The 27,621-nt window shown below is 35.8% G+C and overlaps 1 protein-coding gene across 10 annotated transcripts in view; it reads left to right on the top strand.

Moving 5' to 3' along the window:
* Asator (tau-tubulin kinase asator) overlaps nt 1-27,621 on the top strand; it is a 323,859-nt gene that overhangs the window by 158,172 nt on the left and 138,066 nt on the right. For all 10 annotated transcript variants that reach the window (XM_069828645.1, XM_069828649.1, XM_069828653.1 and 7 more), the window contains exon 2: nt 19,107-19,227. In XM_069828645.1, coding sequence (XP_069684746.1) covers nt 19,107-19,227 — 121 coding nt within the window. The remainder of the gene's footprint in view (nt 1-19,106; nt 19,228-27,621) is intronic.

Here is a 27,621-nt window from a genome sequence, read left to right on the forward strand (position 1 = left end):
GTCTTGGGGAGTAGTACGGGTTCCGGTGTTGATATGGGAAGGTCTTGGGGCTGCGGACCCTGGGGTTATCAGGCTACTCGTTTAGGGATGGGATCTGGTTGTCAGGGATGAGGCAGGATAGCCCCCTATCATCATCAGATTCACTAATGCTACCTGAGACAATCGCCGCATATGCATATAGGGCTCACAATGGACCAAAGCAAGTCTAAATTCAAGGCCTCGAAAAGTCATATCAAGCCAAGAGATGCATTCAAAAACTTACACAAGAGTTACGCGTGACATGTAGCCTTTTTCATTATGTTTCCTATAACTTAAAAGAATTTACAAGTTCAGATTTTGTTTCTTATACTCGTATTACGCGAAGATGTCAGTGTCTAGTAGTAAATGCACTTCCTTATACATTTTTACGATTGTGATGGAAGGTTATTAAAGCTCTGAAGTCGGATTTACTGAGAAACGATAATGTGTTATACCTATGACAGTTCTTTATAAGTTTCCCTAATCTCACAACTTCCTGGCAGTTTTCGGGAGATTTATTTCACGTATGTGCGTCTGTCCTTTGCCAGTTCACTCATTTTGGCCAAACTTCTACTGCATCTTTTTTTGTTTTTCTTCATATACAAGAAAAGGTAAATTTTTAGGATGACTGATTACGACAATAACTTACTGTTTCGGATGGAAATTAATGAATGTACGCGAAAGAGTACGAAACTCAAATTGTACAATGTTGAAAGATTGCCAAGTTATTGCAAGTAAAGGTGCGGTCTGCTGCACACTTTTATCATTCATTAACGTATTTATATTTTGTTTAAAATAATAAAGGAGTCGATTTATTGCTTCTTTTCTTAATGCAGTGCCTTACAGTGAACGATACTGTTTTGGGAATAATTAAACTTACAGTATCTACTGGTATCACTAATAAGAGGTGATGGCGCATCCATTTTCGTTTTATTAAAGAAGCGAACTCAAAAGTAGTCACTCTCTAATAATACATATACATATACTTATACCAACACAGGGAACTTCTTACTGTTGAGTGGCTGAAGTTTCTAGGGCCATGCTCCATCCCTCCACGAAATGGACACAGTATATATTTGACTGTAAACACAGCATAATTGTTGTTTAGTCAACTAAGCCAGAAGATAATGGGATTGGATGGCCAGTTCCTTTCCCCCTCAATTGCATACATCGCTGACTAATAAAATATTTTACTAGTCAGACTCCAGATGTATACAAACATATGTTATTCCTCTGACATATCGTCAAGTGAGATGTAGGCTACTGCCTGATAATAGAATTACATATCAGCCAGAACCTCAATCAGAGGTGTATAGCATAATAATAATGTTAAAATAATATCGCTTCCATAAGACATTGCATTAAGGAAATAACTACCTTAAAATTGGCCTGTGTCCTTTCATTGTCTTATCATATTACTGGCTTTAGATGTCTTCACACATTAAAATGAACCAAATATAAATATGCCACTATATAATTACTTTCGAGACCCATAACTAACGTTTCAATTAGAAATCGAAAATACTATTCGAAGCTAGTGAACGGTTCAGCAAACAGATACAGACACAAAAATTATAAAGGTAAGTTTTTGTGCCTTGTAAAGGTCAATTAATTAATTCTAGATGCTACACAACATCGTCACGTGCTCGATCACTGTTTTCTCAACCACTATATTTTTTATGGACACCGCAGTTTTTATTTTAATTTTTTTTTTCATTTCATTTATTGTATTCCATAGATCTTACATTAGCAATGAAGCTTTAAGATGTGGAACAAGTCAAAATTTTACAATATTACAATTACAATTTTTACAATTTTTTTTTACAATTTCAATTTAAATTTTTTACAATTTTTGGCGAGATGTAGTGAGGTGAGGTGAGGCCGAGGATTCGCCAACAGATTACCTGGCATTTGGCTTATGGTTGGGGGAAACCTCGGAAAAAACCAACCAGGTAATCAAACCGAACGGGAGTGAAGTGAAGTGAGGCCGAGGACTCGCCATAGACCACTCGGTATCAGTCCCACGGCTGGGGAAAACCTCGAAAGAAACCAATCAATCAGACCAAACGGGGGATCCAACCCAAGCCCGAGCTCAGTTCCGGATCAGCAGGCCAGCGAGTCTGCCGATTGAGCTACATTGATGGCTCTACTAAAAATATACAGTACATAGCCAATTAGATTATTAAATTTACAAACTCAAACGATTATTCATCAGTTGAACTATAAAATATAATACATAAGTTAATTCAATTTAAAGGCATAAACAATTCAATCAGTTGAAATATACAGAAATTGATAATACATATCGTGCAAATTACTTCAAATTACAAGCATAAACAATTCATCAGTAGAGCTATACAGATTACTATTCAATTTAAAGCATATACAATTCATCAGACAAACTATACAAACATACAATACAAAGTAAACAGATTAATTAAACTTACAAATAATAATAATAATAATAATAATAATAATAATAATAATAATAATAATAATAAATATAGTGAAAATATATTGAAACACCGAATTTAAGCAAATGTTTACGTTAAAATGATTTATACAGAATGATGGATATAAACCTTTATCATTTTGATCAGTTATAGCAGTGGTCGTCAGCACTCGCTGAAATGAGTAGAGTGCATGGGACGTAAGGAAATATGCTCCGTCGTGCACAAAGGATAGAGAGACAGCATACCCACCAGCAGCCACGAATGCACGCTCGGGCAGTGTCTTGTCCGCGGGTAAGAGACGCTAGCCCGAGAGTGCAGTGTTCTGATGACCGCTGAGTTATAACTTCCGAACAAGAAACAGCAAACCGTTAGTTCACTTCTGAACCATCCAGTACTTGTGGGAGAATCAGACTTGCCTGCATACATGTCACAGCAAATGTTGGCAGTGTTCTCCACCTTCAGCCAAACAGAATTGTATCCGTCGCATCGTATTCTGTGACATTCGCTGAAGTGTAAAGTTGTCAATGTTGCTAACGTCATTCCTGATGTCTTCTCAGAACTGAGCAAATGTCCTTTAACGATTTATGTACACTCTGTCCCTTGGTAGTCCCAAAGGAGGAGAGGTTAGATCCGATCTGGTGGCCTCAGATCTTTTGAAATTATGAGATCACCGAATAATCTGGCTTTGAGCGTCATGGACTCGTTGAATGTGTAACTTGTAGCACCATCTTGCTGGATGGAGCTCTTCGTCAACTGTTTCCACGAATAATTCGTTGAAGATACGACGATAAACCTCTGTGTTCACTGTCTCATCGTTGAAAATGGGGCTAATGATTCGTAAGACAGACACTGCTCATCAGACTGCAACATTTTCAAAATACAATGGTGTTTGGTGAATAAAAAGGGGATTTTCGTCAGCCTAATGTCTGCTGTTTTAAGAGTTGACGTAGCTGTCAGGTGATATCATGCCTCATCAGAAAATAATATTGTGGATTTGATATAAGAGGAGCCTGAAGCTATCGGCAAAATCGCACTCACTTTTCCTTGTCTGTTTCCTTCAATTCGTGCACTACATTACTCTGTACAGTCCTATGTCCGCTTTCTTTGCTGCCCTCTGACACGTGCCAATGAGTAATCTGTCTCCTGGCTAATCAGTACAACGATTGTGATTGAATTAAACGTTGTTGAAATCATCTACACGATTTTTAGACATCGCAGACCGTTTGTTTCCAGCTTTCTTACTAACAGAATGAATTGTTGGCTTACTTGGAACATCATGCATACTAAACTGTCTTCTAAATGTATTTTCTGTGTTGTAATCTAGTAAGTTTCAACTAAATGGACATGCTGCACAACAGAATACTGCATGTTTGCTAACTTACCAAGGAATACAGTTTTCAATAGACGGTAATGAACATTCGACAGTTGTGTTATTTCAGCCAAGACCATTTATACTGATTCTCCCAGACCCAATTTTAAGCTTACACTGGATGGTAAAGGTTTATATGGAGCACTTTGTACTTTCTCTTTGTTATGGAACGTACTTGAATGTCTGCATAGAATGGCATTATAGATCATTTTGTGTAGACATGTTACTATGTCTATATTGAATTATATTTTATTAATATTTCATTGTTATGGTCTTATTACGATTGTTTTAATTCATTACTTGAATAAATAATCGCGTTGTTGTTTCTGGCACTTCCTTTACTAAGGAGCTGGATTCTGGTGGTCATAATAAGGTCATTTACAAACATTTGAAAAATAGCACAGGGACGATCGAGATGAACACAGAGATTAATACATTTTCGGAATCACCGATTTTTATGAAATTGGAGGTTAATGATCTAAAACAAAGTGTAGCAAAGCCGAATTTAACAATGCTCAAAAGTAGCTGAGATATTAACCAAGAAAGTTGCTTTCTGCCATTTTAAATAATAATGTATATAGGACTACTTTCGGAAACAAAAAAGTGGCCGATACATTCAAACAGCCAACCAAAAGGTGTAATCTTTACAAAAATTTTAGGATTTTAATTACATTTATTAGGTTTATATCTCATCTCTCCGCCTTTCCTCATATAAAAAATACGCGGTTTATGCTAGCTATTCAGTCTCCTCTATAGAGGATTCCACGTTAAGGAAAAAAGTATTGGTTTTATGGGCCTTGTTTTGTATAATATTATTGTAGAAGCTCTATGGTAGGTAGGCGTTTCTATGGCAACTGATCAGTTGATGGAATAGCCCCATACTCAATTCTTTTTTCTTAACGTGGCATCCTCTATAGATAATATTAGTCATAACAAATATGTTTAGATAGAAGGAAGTAATGTGTCCGATAACTTTCGTAATAAGCGTTTAGAAAGACAGGCAATAGAGAAATAAACAGCTTTGACTCATGTCTTTAGCTCCGACAGTAGAGCGGGCGGATAATTTTTGAATGACAATTACACAGTGTGAAGAAAATTTTGCAATATGACTTTGTATTGATGTTAAGAAGTATAACATTTCTAAACTATGAATTAAAATGAACAAAAGAACGAAACTTATTTGCTATACAATGTAATACTCAACTTCCTTTTGGAGATAATATGTAAAATAATGTGTGTGAGCCTAATGTCTACCCACTTCATTTGCGTGTTTCGGGTTCCGAATACTGCGGATAGATGGCAGGACTGTGACCCATTTTCAAGTTGCACACCACTTCGGCGGCCAAGTTATGCATGATGTGTATGTGTGAAGAGTTATGTCGTGTACTAAGAGTGAGGGTATGTGTAAGTGTTTGTGTAAGTATGGTGTAGGAAATGGGTGAGGATGATGATGGTGAGGAAGGGAGAAGGGGAAACCCGGTGCCGGCACATAGCCTACTTCTGTCGAATAGCACTGAAGGGGCCGCCAGGCTTAACGTCCCCATCTGACGGACGAATCACTATCAACAGCCATATTTGCCTTCTAAAGTTGCTATTTTCTTAAGTAAACAAAAAAAAATATATATCGACGCAAAAAAGTAAAAGAATTGGTTATAGGCTACTTGTTAAAGCAGTTTAAAACCGCCGTGGAGCTTATTTGGCAGAGCGCTGGCTTATGATGAGTGCGGACCTGAGTTCAGATCCCGGTGATGTCGGAGTCTTATTTGTGGTGGACAAAACCGAATCTCTTCAAGGTATTCTCGCGGTTCTTCCATTTACCTCGATCATTCCACCATCACTCTCGACTTTAGTATTCATCATTTATATTTCACTAATATCTACCCAGAATTGCATAGCGTGATGTAGTATTGTGACTGTCGTACAGGTGATATCAGTGTGTGGATGAGTAATACGATCTCGGGGGGTGAGAGAGTGCTTTAGTGGGACTTCATCGGACCTTGTGCCTAAATAGCTGAGTCACGATATCTAAAATGAAAGCTGCCATTCGGATTCAACAACTATTCCTACATAAAAAGGAGTGGCAAGGCACAATAAGCCTGTTCGAGGTATGGTGCTAGTATTGGGGCCCCTCTATATTAAGGAGGGAGGATATCCGCTGGAGAATACTGAGATAAAATGTTATGTTGTGCCTTTCTAAGCCAAATACAACGAAAACAATAAGCTAACATGTGTTCAAAGGACACATAACTTGAGTTCTACTTATTGTAAATGAATATGTAAGTTTATCTTATAAAATGTATGCATAAATTCATATCAGTTTTGTGTACGCTCTTTCAGTAAGCTCATATTCTCTAAATAAGATATTTTCAAAAAAAGGTGCTTTGACAAAGTGTGTATGATTTTTAAATGTTTTTAGTATCAAGATGGTCAAGTTTATAGAAATTCTTTTTTCCAATTACATCCATACTTGTACTCCTTTAGTACAGAAATGCCTTAGTCTTAGCACTTGTAGCCGGACAGTTGTGGGAAGGATGGCAGAGACCTGAAGGAACAGTTTTATCCATTGCAAACAACGTTGTTGTTTCTCTACCTGAAGTGTGCAACAAATAAGGAAGTGGAATTGTATGCTTTTGGGTGGAATTGAGCCTGCGCTCGTAAACCATGAGTTGGATTCATTACACAGGTGGCACTGAACACAGATTTTATGTGAGACACTTCCCTTTTACTCCTCCTCATGTGAGCCGCTTGATGTTGAAGTTCATGGAGCCTTGTAGGTATACAGTTTGTGGCACGTCTAGGTCAGATCTTTAAAAAATGCAGGACTACAAAGCAACCACGTTTATCTTGTGCGTAGGAAATGCAGAAATAGGATCACATTCAACAGCTATGGGTGATGAAGGTGTACATAAATTAGATGTAATTTATCTGCCAAATGTGTTAAGGTCTGAGAGAATTAACGTAAAGATTAGATTAATTTTTGGTCCTACAGAATTTATCTGTTATGATAACAATTATTAGAGGAGAAAAATTCTCTCCAGCGCCGGGGATCGAACCCGAGTCCTTGATTCTACGTACCGAGCTCTCTAACCACTGAGCTACGCCGAAGTTCAATCCACAGCACCGGATCGAAACCCTCTCTAGTGTTTTTCCCTTTGTGACCTTACTCCATGTTCGACATGGAGTATTCGATCCGATCGGCGTAGCTCAGTGGTTAGAGCGCTTGGTACGTAGAACCAAGGACTCGGATTCGATCCCCGGCGCCAGAGCGAATTTTTCTCCTCTAATAACAATTGTTACCATAACAGATAAATTCTGTAGGACCAAAAATTAATCTTTACGTAGATTCTTCGTCCAACAGTGCATTTACTGTGGAATCGCGGCCACCAAGTAACTCAATTGAGTGCGCTCCTTGTATAATGACAGTTGATTCAATATATGTCAATATGTCGACCATGGAGTAAGGCCACAAAGGGAAAAACACTAGAGGAGAGGGATTTGATCCGGTGCTGTTCCATTCCCGGCGCGATTTTTTCTCCTCTAATAACAATTAACAATTGAGAGAACTTGTATTATACAGTCGATTTCGTTATTTTTCCGTAACCTAACTAGGCTTCGGACAATGACGGACACCACGTGGAAACTAGTCAGCCAGGTAATTTTTATAATATTAACATAGTAAAGAAGTTATAACGTTAATCAATGCTTATATTAAATATAATAGTGAAAGTATCTAAAGGCAATAACTAATTATGTAGGTTATTATTTACACCTGTTAATAATGGTATTTCATTACCTTACAACAAGCCAGATAACTATAGAACATGTGTTAAGTTTTCTGATTATTTCTTAATAGTGTAGCCCTAATTTACAAATATATTTTCATCTATTAGTTGCATAGGCAGAACTATGGTTGCGACTAAAATATTTCTGATCATTTAGAGTACAAGTCTGGTAGCAATGAAAATAAATGTTCCTCGTATGTTCATGCTTTTGCAAAGTGGACAGGTGTAAGAGGATATTCGGTGCATGTGTATGTGTGATCAGTTTTTCTTCTAAATTTTACGAAAAAATTCGCCGTCTACTTTTCTTGTAGAAACACAGACATTGTTATTTCATTCCGCCGTCGCTTATAGTAATGAACATTCTGTCTGATATCTTCGGGATATTGAGCAGAATTTGTAATGTGTAAAGTTCGTCCCAGTATTTTTATGCCCTTTATACCAAGTGTACATTAATTATAGGACGATTTTGTAAGATCATATTTTCACCAATACTGAACAGAAATATACCATATTACCACCACTTGAAAAAGGAATACTTGCAGTTTCGTATTCACCTTAAATGCATTCGATGTACATTCCACGTGTCACATGGCAGATATTCAGATGGTACACCTTAATCTCACCAAAACCCTGTCAAGCATGTCTTGTGTTCCAGTTGTCAATGTTGATGCGCCTTCACAAGGAATCGCACACTGTGAGGTCCGGTAACCAGGGTGGCCACGTGTATAAGATGAATCTGCGGCCGTTGTATGATCATTTGTAGTGATAAGCTACATTTAATTTATCCGGAAAGGTTAATAGGCACAATATCTGGAATATCTTGTTGGTAATGAACTCCTGTCCTTCCTCATCCGCGAGTTGTGACAACCAATTTTCCAGCATGTTAAGGTACACCTGTTACATGGTACTTTTGTCTGCAAAGAGGAATGGGCAAACATGCGTCTTCTGTAAATGCCATAAAACACGTTCACTTCAGGGCTGTCACTTTTCAGTGGATGACAGTATGGCGATTATCGGATTCCCAAATCCGGATACACACACACACATATCGTATCCCGCTTAAAACTCCAATAAAAGAAATGGCTATAACTTAAAATATATACGCCAAAGAGAAATAATCATTGTACCTGAGTTTGGTAGACCAGATCTTGCAATTTATGTAACAGTGGTTGTCATGGAGATTGAGTAATGAATAAATAATAATAAACTGTTAATTCCAACGAGTTAGATAATTCTGTGAAACTAGAGGTATGTGTGCGCTTGAGCACAAAATCTCTGGTATTCTTTGTTAGCAGAAACAAAGTCTGTGAAGCATGTAGCCTACAGTACAATGCCGGTTTCGTCGAGAATTCAATCTTCCAAGACACTATTCCATTCCTGACTATAAGAGAATAATGGCCTGAGATACAAAATACAAGGAAACAGGAAGCTTGTTGCCGAAAACTGGTAAGCATTCTAAAAAAATATATATGAAGATAACAATGATCACATTCCACTTTCTTTACAAGAAGTCCAAGAAAATCAATCCGAAAAACTGGTTTTAACTTCAGCTTCCTCGCAGTACGGTTTATAATATTGTGTACAAAAGGCTCCGTCTGTGAGTATACAAAATTCAAGTAACAGTGGATTAAGCCCAACGATGAAGACAAAAGGCTTGCTTATGTTGCGAGTGTCTTGGACAAAATTGACGAAGACAGTTCGTACTTAGATCATGTGTGTTTCTCTGACGAGTCAACTTTCCACATATCAGGAAAAGTCGCAATTGCAGAATCTGGGAAGCGAGAATCCGCGTGTTGTGTTTGAAACGAACGTGATTCGCACAAAATTGTCTGGTGCGGCTTAATGAAAGATCGTGTGTTATGTCCCTTCTTTTTTTGCTGAACCTACAGTGACTGCCACAACCTATCGAGACATGCTTGGGTGCTTGAGTTCTATGTTATATACAGCTTCATGCTGTAACCATTTATCAGCAAGATGGCGCTCCTCGTCACTTCGCATGCCAGCTATGCCCAGTTTTCTTAATGACAACTTTCCGAGTCAGTGGTTTGGCAGAGGATCCGGGTTGGCCACCATGTTCACCAGATATAACACCCTTGGACTTTTTCTTATGGGTATTCGTGAAGGATCAAGTGTATAGCACATCAGTGACTGACCTCAATGACATGAAGTGCAGAATCCGCCTTGCGATTCAAAATGTCACTATTTATATGCTGAGGAATACCTGTATAGAGGTTGACAACAGACTTGATATCTGCTGTGCTACAAATGGTAGACATGTTGAAATCCATTGAAGATTAAAATTGCAACTCTTGATTTATCAGAAATGTTGAGTTCCAATTAAATAGGTTTTTTTCATTAGCGCTATGAACTTTGATTTTACAGTTATTGTTTATTCATTTATAAATCTCCATGACAACCATTGTTACATAAATTTCAAGATCTGCACTACCAAACCTACATTTATTTCTCTTTGGCGTATATGGACACAATGTCTCTCTCTCTCTCTCTCTCTCTCTCTCTCTCTCTCTCTCTATATATATATATATATATATATATATATATATATACATATATATATATATATACACATACATACACACACCACATTTTTTGGCATTTAAGAGGCACTTTTTTCTTTGAAAATAGGTCTGAAAAACAGAGTGCAACTTATACACCGATCCTGAGTTTGTGAATGGGTCAAAGCTTCATGGGATGCTTTGAAAACTGAGGCGTAGTTAAATCATTTAACAAGTGTGGCATTAATAATGCACTGGATGGTACAGAGGACAGTTCATTGTATGAGAACTCAGATTCTGTTTTAGAAGAGGTTTCAAGTGACCCTTCATTTAGCGCTGGAAGTGAATGTCTGGGTTTTGACAAAGAATATTATAAGGTATTCTTTCCTAGCTAGATTAGGTAGTTGATGAAAGTAGACCTGTGTATTACTTATATTTGAAAAACTGTATATTCATTGTAATATTTAGCAATACATTTTCTCCCTCAAAAGTATGTGCAAAATAGATACGCGTCTCGTACCTATGCCGGCAAATACAGTGTGTGTGTGTGTGTGTGTGTGTGTGTGTGTGTGTGTGTGTGTGTGTTTTTGTGTGTTTGTATACAGTATATATAGTGTAACCATTTTCCAGTGACAGACTGTGGGTTTGAAAGTTTAGGAGACTAATGGCCAATTTTTCCAAGTAATGTTTAATTTGGCTTAACAAATGTTAAATTAACAACTGGTTTATTTTTAACGTTTTGTTAAGATGTTTTCCATTTTTCCAACATAATTTTGTTTAAAATAACCAACACTTAACTTTAACTGTCGTTAATACTATTCTAACTACTCAACAGCAGTTGGTAATGATTTTGCATATACAATACAACTTCTTATTGTCTGATGTTATTATTTAAATTCTGTACTGTAGAGTAAGTCATGAAACATGTGTAAAATCGTAACCTGTTACAGTAGCCATGATTCATACAGTACAGAGAGTTGATAAATGAAAGTTGCATTGACTAATATTGAATAATAATAATTATTATAAGTAGGGTTATATTTTATAATGCTAAATATGAATTTCTGTTTAGAAAAATCTCAGCATTATGACAATCAGGTGACAATAATTACACGAATGTGTGTAGTCAACTGTACACAAAACCCCGAGGAGAATTTCGTATCATATAAAATTCTCTAATTCAGGTCCATGTATAAATTATATGTAATTTAGTCCTAAAGAAGCAATTGCTGCTGAAACTTTTTATTATTTACTCACTGCGTATTTTGAAGCACTACTGACATCGGCTATAGTTGAAGAGCCAGTAACATAGAATCTAGAGTTAATAGTAGCTGGTGAATTGGAACAAGTGGCCTATTTCTGTTTGTAGGATATTCAAATCTGACTTCAATTTCTTGCCACGTTAAGATCGCACATTTCCTCAATATTAAATGGATAATAGCTCAGCATCGAAATAAGCGTCAGTATGATAATCAGTTGACTTATAAAGATTATCTTCCCTATATTAATATTCTAAAAATCTTTTAAATTATATATTACCAGTCTTATGGCCGGTTTCATAAAGCTTCATTAAGGTTTTAATGATTCATTGATGTATTTACTGGTTCATTAAATCATTTTTATATCTCACCAAGCATCTTTAGCCCAACGAACCAGTAAAACTATCATTAAATTTAGTGATAGAAATTTCCGTCTTTAAATTTTTAATTATTCATTAGTTGCAATATAATATGGGGGAACGTTTCGAGGCAGAATTGTTATATCTGGAACTGCTCGAAAATTAAGAGTCAACTGGAGATAATGTGAACCATTTAAAAACCGACCATTTTGAAAATTTGAATGACACAAAAATTCACAAAAGATATCGCGTCACGAAGATCGTGGTACCGGTACTCAAAATTTTAGAAGAAACTGATCATAAGTTAGAATATCATAAAAACGGCTGAGACAAAGCTGAAACTAGTCAACTAGGTAACATACAACTGAGTTTTATTTTAAGACATGAAAGTGATTATTATAACTACATACCGGTACCTAAGAAATATTAGTAAATTAATACATAATGTGCATTCAAACATAACAAAACTTAATTGGTATATTAACTTTCATTTATTAGAATTATATTATAGCTAGCGATAAAATATGTTTGCACTGGCTTTAAAACAGACGCGAAAGAGCTGAATTCTTGGAATTTATAATCGTTTTCTTTCCGATGGAAATTTAATTTTCCAGCAGGATAATCACCCCGCGCACACCGCCATAAACGTCCAGAGACGGTTCACGGAAAAGCATGAAAAAGAGGAGGATTGACAAATAGCGAGACATCCCACCTCAAAATCCAGATCAGTTCTGGGATCAAGTTCTGGCTACCTGGGAAGATTTCGCTAAGGACCAGAACTATTTCCGCGATCTGGTGGACTCAATGGCCCGAAAATGCCAGGCAGTGATAGACGCCGGTGGCATGTGGACAATGTATTAGATCCACATGTGTATTTATTTTATTTTTCTTTAATTTGTTTGTTTATCTATGTTTTATTTCGGGAAGAAAATTGATCTCCAAAGAGTTTTTTTTTTAATTCTCCTAGTGGAGCCAGAGTTGCGAAATAATTCGTTTCACTACACAAAATTTAAAAAATGAAGAAAGGTAACATGTATAAAAATTAGTTACGTTAATTAAAAAAAAGGCTACCACCGAGAATCGAACACGGGCCCCTTGGATGACAAGCCAACTCGCTACTGACTGCTCCGTCGGGGAGTCATGACATAACCAGCGCGACGAGGCATATATAGCTGCTCAGCTTGAAGTCTACGGAGACAGTGCACATATAAACGTATTCGTGCAAATATTTCAATGTTCAGTACTAGTTAATGTTTCATTTGGACTGATATACTCAAGCTTGGTGAAACCGGTCCTTACTCTAAACATTCCTCAAAGAGAAACATAACATGTTATTTTCACAACTTTTGTCTGAACAGCTGTGGTGTTATCCGCCATGTTTAACTGTTTGTTAAATGAGTTAACGGACTGAAATCCTACATTTAAAGTTAACAAACGGTTAAGAATCTGTTAAGCCAAACTGGTGTTGAACAAATGGAAAAACTGTGTTTAACAAACTGTTGAAGGTTTAACAGTCGTTAAGTGTTCTAACAATACTTGGACAAACCGGCCATAAGACTAATGAGAGGTTGCGTTTTATATATTAAAAAATATAGAGCCTGTCACGTACCTCATTACTATTACATACTTGTACAACAGATTCACTCGATGATTGCACATCTATCAATTAAGTTACAACATACTGAACAACTATTACTAGAAGAAACTGGAGACAAACCTGCATTTATTTCTAAACCATCAATATACAGAGTCCGCCAAAAAAAATGTATACACTTTTTAAGGGATGAAAACTATTTATTATGTGTTTGTTTTACATTTAAATACTGATGACAAATGTAGTACTGTCTTCAATTAAGCACATGGTTACTTTAGATGTTCAATATGTTCGCCGTTGGCGGCCAGACATAACGCAACGACGATCGTCGCCGCAGCTACGTCGGTCAGTGTTTCATGGAGATCGCTGCACATGCCGCTGTAAGCTCCTGGCGAAGATCCTCCATTGTGCGCGGCTTACGTCGATAGACTTGATCTTTCACAGTTCCCACAAGTAAAAATTCATAGAGCTTAGATCTGGCGACCGTGGGGGGAACTCAATGAGTCCTCTTCGTCTAGTCCAATGTCCCTGCAGATTATCATCTAGGAAAGCTCGTACGGCTAGGTGGTAGTATAGTGGCACCCCGTCCTGTTGGTGGAAGGCATCATCAGCTCCATAAAGCGCACGTACACCTGGTAAAATTGGTGTGCGTAACATTTCGAGGTATACTTCTCCAGTGACAGTACCATCAAAGAAAAAGGGTCGTACTAAGCCCCTAGATGATAGTCCACACCACTCATGAACCCCTGGTAGATTGTCCACCTTATCCACACGAACATGCGGATTTTCCGGTGCCCAGCAGACGCAGTTATGCCGATTCACTGTTCCATTAAGTTCAAACTGGGCCTCATATGTCTGTGTTCAGTTACCATTTGCTGATACTATTCTCAAAATTGCATTCGACGTTCAGGATCGCCATCATTAATCGCGTGCAGTAATCGTGGGATGTAAACTTTCCACCTAGCAGCTTTTAGAATTCGCCATACATTGTACTGTTAATCCCCACTTTACGTGCACCTTGCATAGCAGACTTCTGTGGAGAAGTAACAAATCTTTCCAACACGAGAGCCGACGAAGCAGGACTTTTAGCTGTACGCGGTCTTCCCAATTTTCCTTCGTGAATATCATAAATCGTTCCATGCGCCTCAAACCTGTCAATAATACTTTTAATTGTTAGGCGGTTTGAGGATTCTGTTTCGTAGTGCCGCCCCCACTGACGCTGCACTTAAACGGCATTATCAAAGCTCATAAACCACTTCAGAATGCATTTTCGCTGCTCGAACGTCAAGCGTGCTTCAGCCATTTTGTTTTCTCACTATGGTGATTAAAATACCGACATCTGTTGAGCGAAAGACCATACTACAACATACTCCTAATTCAAATCAATTGACGATATCAATATCCCGATACAGTCTGACAAAGTGTGTATACATTTTTTGGCGGACTCTGTATTTAATATACTGTATAAATAAATATAGGCTATCTCGAAACACAAAAGAAAAAACAAGAGGAATACCTGTAAACAATTTAATCTACTAGCATAAAACAAAACTTTTACGCAAGGAGAGAAAATCAAGAGTAAAAAGAGAGAGAGAGAGAGAGAAAAGAGAGAGAGTGCTTACCAGTAGAGCTGAACATAGCCGAAAGCAGCCGAGACTAGCACTACACTTATCAGCGGCTAGCCACAAATTGAGAAGATTTTCTCCAAATGTGCCTTCTCTCGCAGGTTCTAGTTAGGTTTAAACACACTGCTAACTACCTGGTTTATTGGTTGAACTGCTGTTGTTACAGTTGCCGAGGAGGCGAGTCATATAGTTGTCTCCTCTGCCCTGCTCTGGCATAGACACTGTAGACCGCTTGATGTTGATTGTACAAGTTACAGCACTATCTTTTTTTTCGATACGAATTATTATTTGTATTTTCTATAGCAAGCAGACATTATCAGGTGGATGTGGCCATGTTGATGTAATTTACATTTTACTCATATTAAATAGTAACATTAATATAAAAGGAAAAATGTCTGTCATTTGCTATAACTTGTTTATGATCTTAATTCAGCTGGAATGAATACTGTTATATGATATTCTGGCAAAATATTAGGGGAGACACGACTTCTCTTACCTCCCCTGAAAATCCGCCACTGCCATTTTCCCTGTTGACAGTATTGGGAGTTCATACCGATACTTTCCGTATTTTTCACCATGTCACTCATCACCTCGTGTGGAAAGAAAAAAAAATGCGAAAGGATAGATTTATTACGTCACAGTGGAATGATCGTGAATTTTTTATCTAATGGCGGGTACTTGACTGTTCGTGATTCACCCATATGAAGCCAGAGAGTCATTGCCCAGGATCAGGGGCGTATTTTGCGGACTACCAGGGCTACCCCCAAGGAAATTACAAAAGAAAAAGTTTATAATATAACATAATGTAATAATTTTGTATTACCGTATTAGTTTTACCACAGTAATTAAAATTAAAGTAATTGTTAGATTTATATGCGCTCTCTGCTCTCGAAAAGAAACAAGTTGTCAAGGCGGCATCACTGGAGAAACTGCCGCTATGAGGGGTAGCCTGTGACCGTTCCGCTAACGCTGTTCTGTCGCACAACTGCCCATCCCCTCTCCCATCTGTTTCCATCGTGCAGTGTAAGGCCGGGTGAGTTGCCGCTCTCGTGATCGGTTTCTTCGCAGGCGCGAAGCAACATTACTCTTAGTACGCTAGCTCATGGATGTGATTGTGTTCTTGCAGTGCAGTATTTTAAATTTGTGATTTGTTCGAGTGTCTAAGAGTTATATTAATTGTGAATTATTAAGTTTTTAATTTCCCAATTAAGTGATATTGTGAAAAATATGGCAGAACAAGTTTCTGGAGAGGTTTGTGTTGAAAATGACTGTGTAATAGAAGGTTTATTAAAAGTGCCTTTTAACCGTCGTACATACGACGAGAAAGTTGAAATTGTGAAAATGGAAAGACCAACTACTGAGTTAAATTTGTCCATGGACGTAAAAGAAAAACAGCGTGAGTACACACGCCATTTCACTTCAACATCATATGGTAAGTGGAATTGGTTGTGTGGTAGTTCTAAACTGTCTAAACTATTTTGCTGGCCATGTTTGTTATTTAGCCGCGAAACTAATGTGTGGTCAAAAGAGGGTTTTCTAATATGAACTCCCTTCGAACGGCAGTCCTAGAATACGACAAATCAAAAGCTCATATTTATAGTAGCATGAAATTTGCAAACTTTGGGAAGACAAGAATTGATTTACAGCTAGATAAGCAAAAAGCTCTACACATCAACCAACACAATGCTCTTGTGAAAAAAAATCGGGAGATTTTACTGCGTCTTATTAACGCAGTCTGCTTTCTAGGAAAACAAGAATTGGATTTTCGGGGTCATAATGAGAGTGTGGAATCAGACAATAGAGGAAATTATATTGAATATTTAAGTTCCTTAAGTGAATTTGACCATTTACTGGCCAGTCATCTTGAGAGTTCAACAATATTCCGTGGTACTTCTCCCGCAATTCAGAATGACTTAATATTTGCTATAAGTGGGGTTATGATAAAGAACATAAAATCTGAAATAGAAGAAGCACCTTTTGTGGCCATTGTTGTTGATGAAACAAGTGACTGCTCTAATCAGAGTTAACTGTCCACCGTTTTAAGATACGTCGACAGTACTGCCAATGTTCAAGAACGGTTTATAGGATTCACAAATGTCAGTTCGGGTAAAACTGCTGCTGCTTTGTTTCAGCATGTGGAAGATGTTGTAGCAGAATACAATGTCGGGAATAAGTTAATTGCACAGACACACGATGGTGCTTCAGTTATGGCGGGAAATATTAATGGCTTAAAAACAAAAGTTCAAGAAAAGTATCCTCAAGCACTATTTGTCCATTGTTACAGCCATGTTCTCAATTTAGTTTTGCAACAAACTACTTCAACCATTCCAGAATGCCGCATTTTTTTCAAAACACTGTCGGGTTTAGCTGCATTTTTCTCATCATCTCCTAAAAGATCAGAAAAACTCAAGGAATTTATGAAAAAGAAACTCCCAAAAGTAGCACCAACTAGATGGAATTTTACATCTCGGCTTGTAAATACAGTAAAGGAATACAGAGAACAACTGACTGCTTTCTTTGAAAATATCATTTGTAATGACTCCGAAGAAAACTGGGATGATGATGTAATTGTGCAGGCTCAAGGATATTTGTATTTTTTCACACAGTTTCAGAATATATTTCTTCTTGAAGTCTATGCTAGAGTGTTCGCACATACAGATGTGCTCTACAATATTCTTCAGACAAAAAGTCTAGACATAGCATACTGCTTGCAAGAGGTATCAAAGTTGAAAAATACTATATCCGAGTTCAGACGTAGTGGGTTTCCGTCCATATGGAGTAATATGGAAAATGAAAATTCTTCAGACAATACAATGGAACCATCATTAAAGCGAAGAAAAGGAGATGATGAATTGAAATACAGGCAGCTGTACTACAGCATACTAGATCGTATGCACATGGAAATTACTGACAGATTTTCTGATTATGGAAAGCTTCAGTTCACACATCTTCTAGATTCTCAAAAATTTTCTGCTTATAGAGAAAACTTCCCGAATGAGGCACTAAACAAATTATTTCAGTCCTATAACAGTCACTTTGATCAAGTACGTTTGAAAAATGAATTAAGTGTAATATATTCAGCAGAAGTCTTTGATTTTTCGAACAAACCTATCCTTGAAATATTATCTGCCATATATGAAAACCAGCTGAACCAAGTTATTCCTGAAGTCCTTAAATTGGCATCATTAATTGTGACAATACCAGCTATGTCAGCATCGGTAGAAAGAACATTTTCTGCGTTGAAGAGAATAAAATCCTACTGTAGATCAACTCATACACAAGAACGTTTATCCGGCTTGGCACTGATGTCCATTGAAAAGTCATTTCTACAGAAACTTCGCAAGCGGCCCAACTGTAATTTCAATGACGAAGTCATCAAAATATTTTCGTCCCAATCAAGACGTCTGGAATTCACATATAAATAGGTAAGGAATTTTATTATAGGGATTTTAAAATATATTTTGTGTAATAATAGGGTCAGTGGTAGCCCAGACCCTTAAACCAGTATACGCCACTGCCCAGGATATGTCACAGGAGGCTTGTTAACACTACATCCGTGATGATATGATGACGGAGATTTGTTGGGATGCCGCAGGGAAACTGGAGCTTCCAGAGAAAACCCCTGTGATCCTAGACCACTGTCTTGCCCAACACAAGTTATAAATTGGAGTAAGCTGGGGATCGAACTCGGGTCCACAGGATTATAAGTCTAGCAACTAGACCACCTTGACTACTAGAATGCTCGTGAATTTCACAATGGAAATAATTCTAAAATATTGTGGACACTTCATTCGAAAAATATTTATAAAAGCAATGACAGAAGTTTTTACCACTGTTTATTTCAAATATTGCGAAAGTAAACTAAATAATATTTTAACACTGCCTCACGCACTTTTAAAATGCATTTTGTCATTCATTATTTTATAATTTTTTGTGCAGTAAAATTAAAAAAAATTCACCTTATATAGTATAAGTTTGCAGAATCGCCAGGCAGTGTTGCTGAAAATATTCTTACATCATCGATTTATTAACATTGTGACTTATGGACTTCCTCACTTTCTGCCCATAAAGAAAATTTTCTGCAATATGAGTATACCTGCTGTTATTAATATAAATCATTTCTTATTTCAGGAAGCAAGAAATCCCGCTGCACCATGTAGGGGACGAATCAACAGACCAAAACAACAACATCACCATGACAAGTGAAGATCTGCTGCAGCCTGGCCATGTGGTCAAAGAGCGATGGAAAGTGGTAAGTAAAGCAGGTGTAATACCATTGAATGATGTAAATATTTTATTGCAGGCAGAGAAGTTTCTTTTACATTTCTGTCGAACTAAATTTGTCTCACGAACCTATATCTAAAAATTTAAACTACACTTACATCTTCCCAAATGTATCAACTTAATTTCAGTATAATATAGAATATAATGCATTCGTTCATTCATTCATTCATTCATTCATTCATTCATTCATTCATTCATTCATTCATTCATTCATTCATTCATTCATTCATTCATTCATTCATAGATTTCTATCCAAGGGCAGGTCTTTCACTGCAAACTCGACATTCTTCAATCTTTCCTATTTTCAACCTTTCTCTTATCTTCCGCCCCCCTCCCCCCGTATGATCAATATATCTTAATGCTGCCTATCATCTTGGATCTTCTTCTTCCCCGAACTTTTTTCCCGTTCATCATTCCTCCCAGTGCATCCCTCAGCAGACAGTTTCTTCTTAACCAGTGACCCAGCCAGTTTCTTTTTCTCTTCCTGATTAGTTTCGACAGTATTCTTTCCTCACTCACTCTTTCTAGCACAGCTTCAATTCTTATTTTAGTGTCCATTTTACATGCTCCTTTCTTCTCTATATCCATATTTGAAATGCTTCTAGTCATTTCTCTTCACTCCATCGTAATGTCTGTGTTTCTGTCCCATACAGTACCACACTACACACAAAGCACTTCATCGCTCTTCCTTAATTTTTTAAAATTTCTTTTTATTTATGTGTTTTTCCCAAAGGTCCACAGAAAATGAAAATGTTAAGTTTTCTATTAAAAGCTTCCTTTGTCATTACAATACTCTTTTTGCCTTTCTGGTAGAAACTCATGTTACTACTTGTGGTACACCCCATTGAAGCTGCCCACTTGTATTGGTCCCTCATTTCGAATTCATATGTTTACTTTCTTTATTTTTCTTTCGATAACCATGAAATAGAATCTATTTTGATAATATGTACGTTTTATTTGTTTCTAATATTTTAGGTGCATTTCAATGTATGTGAATGAAAGAAGCATCATACATATTTATGTTTGACTGACAGTACTGTCTCAAAATAATGATTATTTGAGCATTCTGAAACTATTTGTGTTCTAATTAACAATTTCCGAATAAGATATCTTAGACCATAAAGATACTACACTTATTTTGAAAATTTCTGGCGTGCGAATTTTTTATGTGTTGTTTCATCTCATTGTTATTTTTTCAGAATTATAAACACTATCGAAAAGTAAGCATATTTTGTTCAAAGACATTTTTGTGAATCTGTAATAAAAGGGTAAATAGTTTCGAGATTATTAAAATGAAACTTATAAAAGATAAGAAAGGTAAAGGGAGCCCCTTCCATTCCACTTGGGGGGCATGGAGATAAAGCTCCTTGCTTTCTTGACATCAGCACTAGAATGAGGTGATGTGGTTGGCACCACGCACTGACTGCCTTTTACCCTCGGCACAGACCTGGTACAGTACTCAATTTGATAGGAGGCTGAGTGAACCTTGGGGCTGTTCTGGAAGTTTGGCAACGAGAAAATCCCGTCACCACCAGAGATCGAACCCAGTCCGTAGTCAGTTGCTCTACCAACTAATCCGGCCTAATAAAATATAATGTACGATTTTAATATTTTGTTGCACAAGAGATTATAGAAACACATGCAAAACATTATGACAAACTTAGATTGAGAATCGTTTAGGTATTGATGTTACTGTGTTGCAGAATGTATATTAAGAAATATGTGCTCTTGAATTATTTTAAAATAGGTAATATCAACCATAACAATGAAGTACTGCTTTAACTAACTTAGCATCTATTCATTTCACAATACGAGTATAATTATAGCAATGTGTAGTTCTATTGACAACTAGTTATCTTGTGATCACTTTGTTGACAACTGAATCCCTTGTGAACAGACATAAAAATAAATTCGGAGGCTGAAAATAAGAAGTCAATGGATTCTTCTATATTAAATTAGGTTTTGGAATAAATTGAAGCTATGTATCTGATATACCGTAGCATTTTGACCTTTGTATACCTTATAATATCTGGCATTGTTATCTTAATCCTGTTTCCTGAACTTCATTCTGAATGTCAGATTTTCCATTTCCAGAAGCTAGGTGTCAGTAGGTGCTACCACAGTGGTCTAGTGCCTAGAGCACTGGACTTATAGTCGTGTGAACCTGGTTTGATCTCTGGTGTACCTCCGATTTATAACTTGTATTGTGCAAGCCCATGATCCAGGTAACACAGGGGTTTTCTCCGGGAGTTCCAGTTCCCCAGTCACATCCCAACAAATCTCCATCATCATCTCATCTCACCCAAGGTGTAGTGTAGACCATTTTCATATGTTGCACCCTGGGCAACTTCTCTCTCGGTAAATTGTTCTACATAACTGGTTCCTTATGTCTGAATGACGAACGGTCAAGTACCTGCCATTAGTAAAAGAAAAATAAAATAGTAGGAAGCCATTCATCTTCTACTCTTGAAAGTCTCACACTAGGAGAATATCTTGCAGTTTCGTCAACCTGTTTATAAATTCAGCAGGCGAGTTACTCACTGTAGAAACCCATCAATCGGAGATGTGTCGTGATCTGACCACTTTTAGGTCGTTTTAGTTATCGTCTGCCTATTCAAATGAGACACTTAGAAAGAAAATGGTTTAATTTCCTCATATGTTATTTTGCAGGGTTTTTTAACAAACAATATTAGGCCTATATTCCATCATCTTTGGTGTTCTTCTTTGGTTCATTTAAGAACATGAAAAAGATTGGTTCATTAATTTCTTGGGGCAATATTTTATTCAATTTCAGCAAAGGCTTTGGTGTGTGTGTGTGTTTAAGCGTCATGCGCGTGTGCAATAGTGGGCCATTAACTCACCGGTATTTTCACCGTCTCTACTAGCATGGCTCATAGATATCACTAGTGCTGAGAAGCGTAGACCACTTAGTTCACCAGAGTGCACCGTAAGCAGTTGGCCTATATTACACTCATGTTGCCTTCAACATGAACTTGCTTAATACAAGTTATAAATTCAAGATGGGTCGACCGGGATTTGAACCTGAACCCCTGGCTTATCAGCGCACTAGTACTGAACCATCTGTGTGGTTGCAGGAAAAACGTTGGCATATCGATTTGCATATGCATGCCACAGTTCGAAAACCCGTGTATTAGAATTATACTGCAGTGAACTGAATTAAATACTGAAAATTACTGTAAACAGAGAGATTGTTTCCACTGTGTTTTGAAACAACGGCAGTCTTGAATTCTTTGAAATCGTTTCTCATGCCCAGGACCAATCTTTAACATAATATCTGATATGAGAGGATTATCATCCTTTGATATAAGTTAGGGGGACATTACACAATAAAGCAGACATAAATATAAACAATTGAAGTGCTAGTCCCATCAACTGAACATTATTAATAATAAAATATGGCACTAGAACTTCATTAATTTGATAATACCGCGTAAAAGAAACACTCTGTGACGCTTAATTTCTTTAAGAGAGTGGAGTGATAACCTTTCTAACTGCACGATAAAAATCACATGAGTTGATCATGTCTGCATAACTATGCTGCTTACTGTTAGTACAGGTATTCTAGTTCTAATTTGTGATTGTATTTGCATACTACTCTGAATCAGTAAGTACTTGTAACATGTTGAATACATACTAAATCGTGGGTTACGTTAGTCACAAAAATGAAATATTTTTCAGTTCCTGAAACATGTATAATATTTATTGAACTGAAATGCTACATTCTCTTAGTACTACATATACTGACTGCCATCAGCCATAATTTAATTTTAAATTTAAAAACAGTTTTTAAATATTACTGTGACTAACGTAACATCCAATTGTGACTAATGTAACATTAAAATTTTGTTACATTAGTCACGCTTCATGTTGAAAAGTTATAAGCAAACAGATGTACTCTTTTCCTGCCAAAGTCTTGCTGTTGTTAGATATTTTAATAGTGGGTTCTAGAGCATGGCAAAGACTTCCAAGGGGAGAAAGCAAGACAGTCATGCACTCAGGACTGCACATAAAATAGCTGAAGAAAGGCAAAAAGCGTAGGAAGATATGAGATGATACAGAGAAAGAGGAAGAAATAATGAGTTCAAGAAGGAGGAAGCAGAAGTAGGAAAAATCTGTATGCGTAATATGAAAAGGAAAAAAAAAGCTATATAGAGAGCAGATGTCCATAGCTCTTCATTTCCCGTACAAATCACTACGAAACATTTGGGGAAACTGTAAGAGGAGTTCACTCTTCACTTCCAGCAAGTCCATACAAGAGAAAAGTTGTCCTGAAAAAGCTTGTTGTGTGGAAAATGAAGAACAAACAAGAACTAAGAGAGTGAACTGCTGGACTCCATCAGAAGAGACTAAACAAATTGGTATAAGACTTCTATTAACATGATTATAAAGTTAACTGCTTGTGTATACCCCTATCTAATATGGAAGATGATGAGAATGAACTTGAAAACACGTTTGCTCAAGTTAAGTCCATACACGGAATAAAGGCATGCCACAGTGTAGTTTTATTTTATTTTAGGTTATTTTACGTTGCTTTATCAACATCTTAGGTTATTTAGTGTCTGAATGAAATGAACGTGATAATGCCGGTGAAATGAGTCCGGGGTCCAGCATCGACAATTATCCAGCATTTGCAGGGAAAACCCCAGAAAAGACCTCAACCAGGTAACTTGCCCCAACCGGGAATCGGAGCCGGGCCACACCTGTTTTCGCTGCCAGACGTGCTGACCGTTACTCCACAGATGTGGACCCACAGTGTAGTGAAAGTAGGACAACTTTTCATTAACCTCTACAAGAATACAGGAGATGAGGAGGCAGTTGCAACAGATGTGAAATTGTTGTAAGATTCTGGCTATAGGAGTGTCTATTTCCATATGGATATTAAGTATTATGTATTAATTGATTAAGTATTCATTGTAAAAACTTGCAGATATGAAGCCTTAGATGAAATATGTAATGCTATTCTTCTTACGCAGTAATAAAACTTGTTCAGTAAATGCGTATTCAGTTACTTTTGTGCATGTTACTTTCTGTTATGTTAGTCACGTTAGATTAGACACACACATGTATTGACATATATTAATATATTGGGTGTTCTATTCATAATTAAAATGTGAAATTTTCAACGAAGCTTATCTAAAACATATTATTAATTATGCAATTTATAGTTTCATTTTGTAAACAACCAAATCAGAGAAAAATTGTTTAGTTTATGTCTCTATTTTCAGAGGGTAATAAAAATGTTACGTTTGTCACACTACCTAAAATGAGTATTGTATAAATAGAGTTGACATTTAAAACGTTCTTTTTAATTCCATCAATAGAGCTTTATGTACTAAATAATATGGTACTAATATAAAAATAGCCTACCAGCATTTATTATGTTTCATGTATGTATCCACAATTTATATATGATTGTTACGTTAGTCACTGTGAAATATCCCTAGGGAGTAAATTGTCAGTTTTGTCTAAGTACAGAATTATCTACCCCTCGAAAGGCCTTTAGAGTGGTGGGATCAGCACTGAATAGCACTATTATCGTTTTATGTGCAGGCCACCTTTGCCACCAAGGAAATAACCACGATAGTCATTTCTGTTGGAGGCTGAATGAAGGCCATACGGTGACAGGAAGGATTAGATCAATGGATAAAATCTATGATTCCATCAGGAATCGAACCTGCAACCTTCCAGCTTGTAGTGCAACTCATCAACTATGATGCTACCGCATGCCTTCTAAGTACAGAATTGTTGTACCGGCAGTAGGGTATTTTGAAGGCAATTTTAAGACTAATTCCATATATTATATTACATTATATTATATTATATTATATTATATTATATTATATTATATTATATTATATTATATTATATTATATTACTAGCCATACCCGTGCGCTCCGCTGCACCCGTTAGAAATAAATATAAAGTAATTACATAATTAAAATAGGACATTTGATCCAGGGAACATTCGTGTTTCATAGAAGGATAAATCGTTTAATATGTTACTTAATTTAAATTGTATTTGAATAATTAAAATGCGATCATTTTGGTCCAGAGACCACTCATTTGGTGCAATGACAATTCCTTTAACATGTTTCTTAATTTTTATTACATGCAACCATAGTTTAATGAACATTGACATCATTTAGATTTAATGTGCATACTTTATTTTACTTGCTATATGTTTCCATTGAATTATGGTAATAACTTAATTTTAACCCTTGTTTTCTACGTATTCAGTAAATGGTGCTTGGCCCACTATGGTTCTGAACCCTTCAAATAACTTATATTATATTATATTATATTATATTATATTATATTATATTATATTATATTATATTATATTATATTATATTATATTATATTATATTATATTATATTATATTATATTATATTATATTATATTATATTATATTATATTATATTATATTATATTATATTATATTATATTATATTATATTATATTATATTATATTATATTATATTATATTATATTATATTATATTATATTATATTATATTATATTATATTATATTATATTATATTATATTATATTATATTATATTATATTATATTATATTATATTATATTATATTATATTATATTATATTATATTATATTATATTATATTATATTATATTATATTATATTATATTATATTATATTATATTATATTATATTATATTATATCATATCAGAAGTTACTGTAATAACATTATAGCATTATGTCCATCTAGAGAAACTACACTTTCCAATAGTGAAATAATAATTAATTATACAAATCTGTTAATTTAGCTTCTGATATTACTTCATACAAACACAGAAACATTCTCTGTAGGCTATCTTTCATAGCTTTCGATTGTTGCTGTCCAAGGCCCCTTATAGACGAAGTCATTTGTTTTTTAATTCATTACACGGCCTTAGATGGCAGTTATTTTAATTTTAAAACTCATTTATCTCATTAAATATCAGTCCTATCAAAATTTTTCAAGGAATAAAACTTATCGCAAATTATTTTTAAAGAAACTTTTGTTATGTAACATTTTTCACAAAAATCAATAATAAGCGAGATATTTCGATTTATTTAATTCAGGCCCCCTTATAACTCCCCTTTTAAATAATGTATTTTGAATGCCATATAGCCCAAAATCTAAGTTACAACGAACTTAATTTATATTCCAATTTTCATCGAAATCCGTTCAGCCATTATCGCGTGAAAAGGTAGCAAACATACAGACAGACAGACAAAAATTTCAATAAAGCGATTTTCGGTTTCAGGGTGGTTAATTATATATGTTAGGACCAATTATTTTTGGAAAATCGAAAATTACCAGAAAAATTTCGGCTACAGATTTATTATTGGTATAGATATTATACGATACTGTATTGTATTGTATTGTATTGTATTGTATTGCATTGTATTATATCGTACCAGTTGATCCCAGTGAGTGAGTACCTAACATATGGATAACAATATGTTGACAGATGAGTCAGCCCATAGCTCGTCCTTCTAGTCCGCTATCTGGCCCGAAGTCAATACCACAATATATACACTTCATTTCATACAGCTTCCAGATCTGGCCAATTATGAGTCATGCCAAGGATTAGTTACAGATGCAAGGTCCTATACTGAAACAGAAAGTAAAGCTATTACGAAAGCCTTTTTTTTTTTTGGCTTATTTATTCTATTTAGGAACATTCTTCATGGCAGTAACCAATATAATCGGGACTATAATTATTTGTGATTTATTGATAAAATAGTTGTTGTAACTCACGTTATACACACATACACACAAGACATTCCACGCAAAGACAATAATTTTACTTCATATCTCTCTGAAAGTAAAAGCCTTACATATTTCCAGTTTTATGACTATTACTGTTTAATATATTTAGAACATACAGTCAGTCATTTTAGAAAGTGCTGATAACTCACGTTACATTTTGTCCCTAAATGTAAATTAGTGATCATTATGTTTTGTTACACAAAATGATTCGTAAATCTTAGTCAAAAATTTAGAAAAATAAACTTCTTTAACAACTGTCTTTTATAATATTACCACGCAAGGTGATTTCTTACTGGTGTATGAAGCGAAAAGTGGAAAATATAAAAAAATAAACTTTTTTAACAATTTTCTTCTATAATATTGCCACTCAAGATGATTTTCTTACTGGTGTATGACGCCCCTATCATTTTAAATTTTCACTGCATACGCAATGAGAAATTAACATTTTATTTTAAAAGAATGTTAAATTTAAAGGTGTTACATAATATAAACCCAATTACACTTCTTTGGTATCAAGTTTCTTGTAAAATTTTTAAAACATTCTGTCCTCTTTCATT

This window comes from Periplaneta americana, chromosome 6 (assembly GCF_040183065.1).
Source record: "Periplaneta americana isolate PAMFEO1 chromosome 6, P.americana_PAMFEO1_priV1, whole genome shotgun sequence".
NCBI classification, from domain to species: domain Eukaryota; kingdom Metazoa; phylum Arthropoda; class Insecta; order Blattodea; family Blattidae; genus Periplaneta; species Periplaneta americana.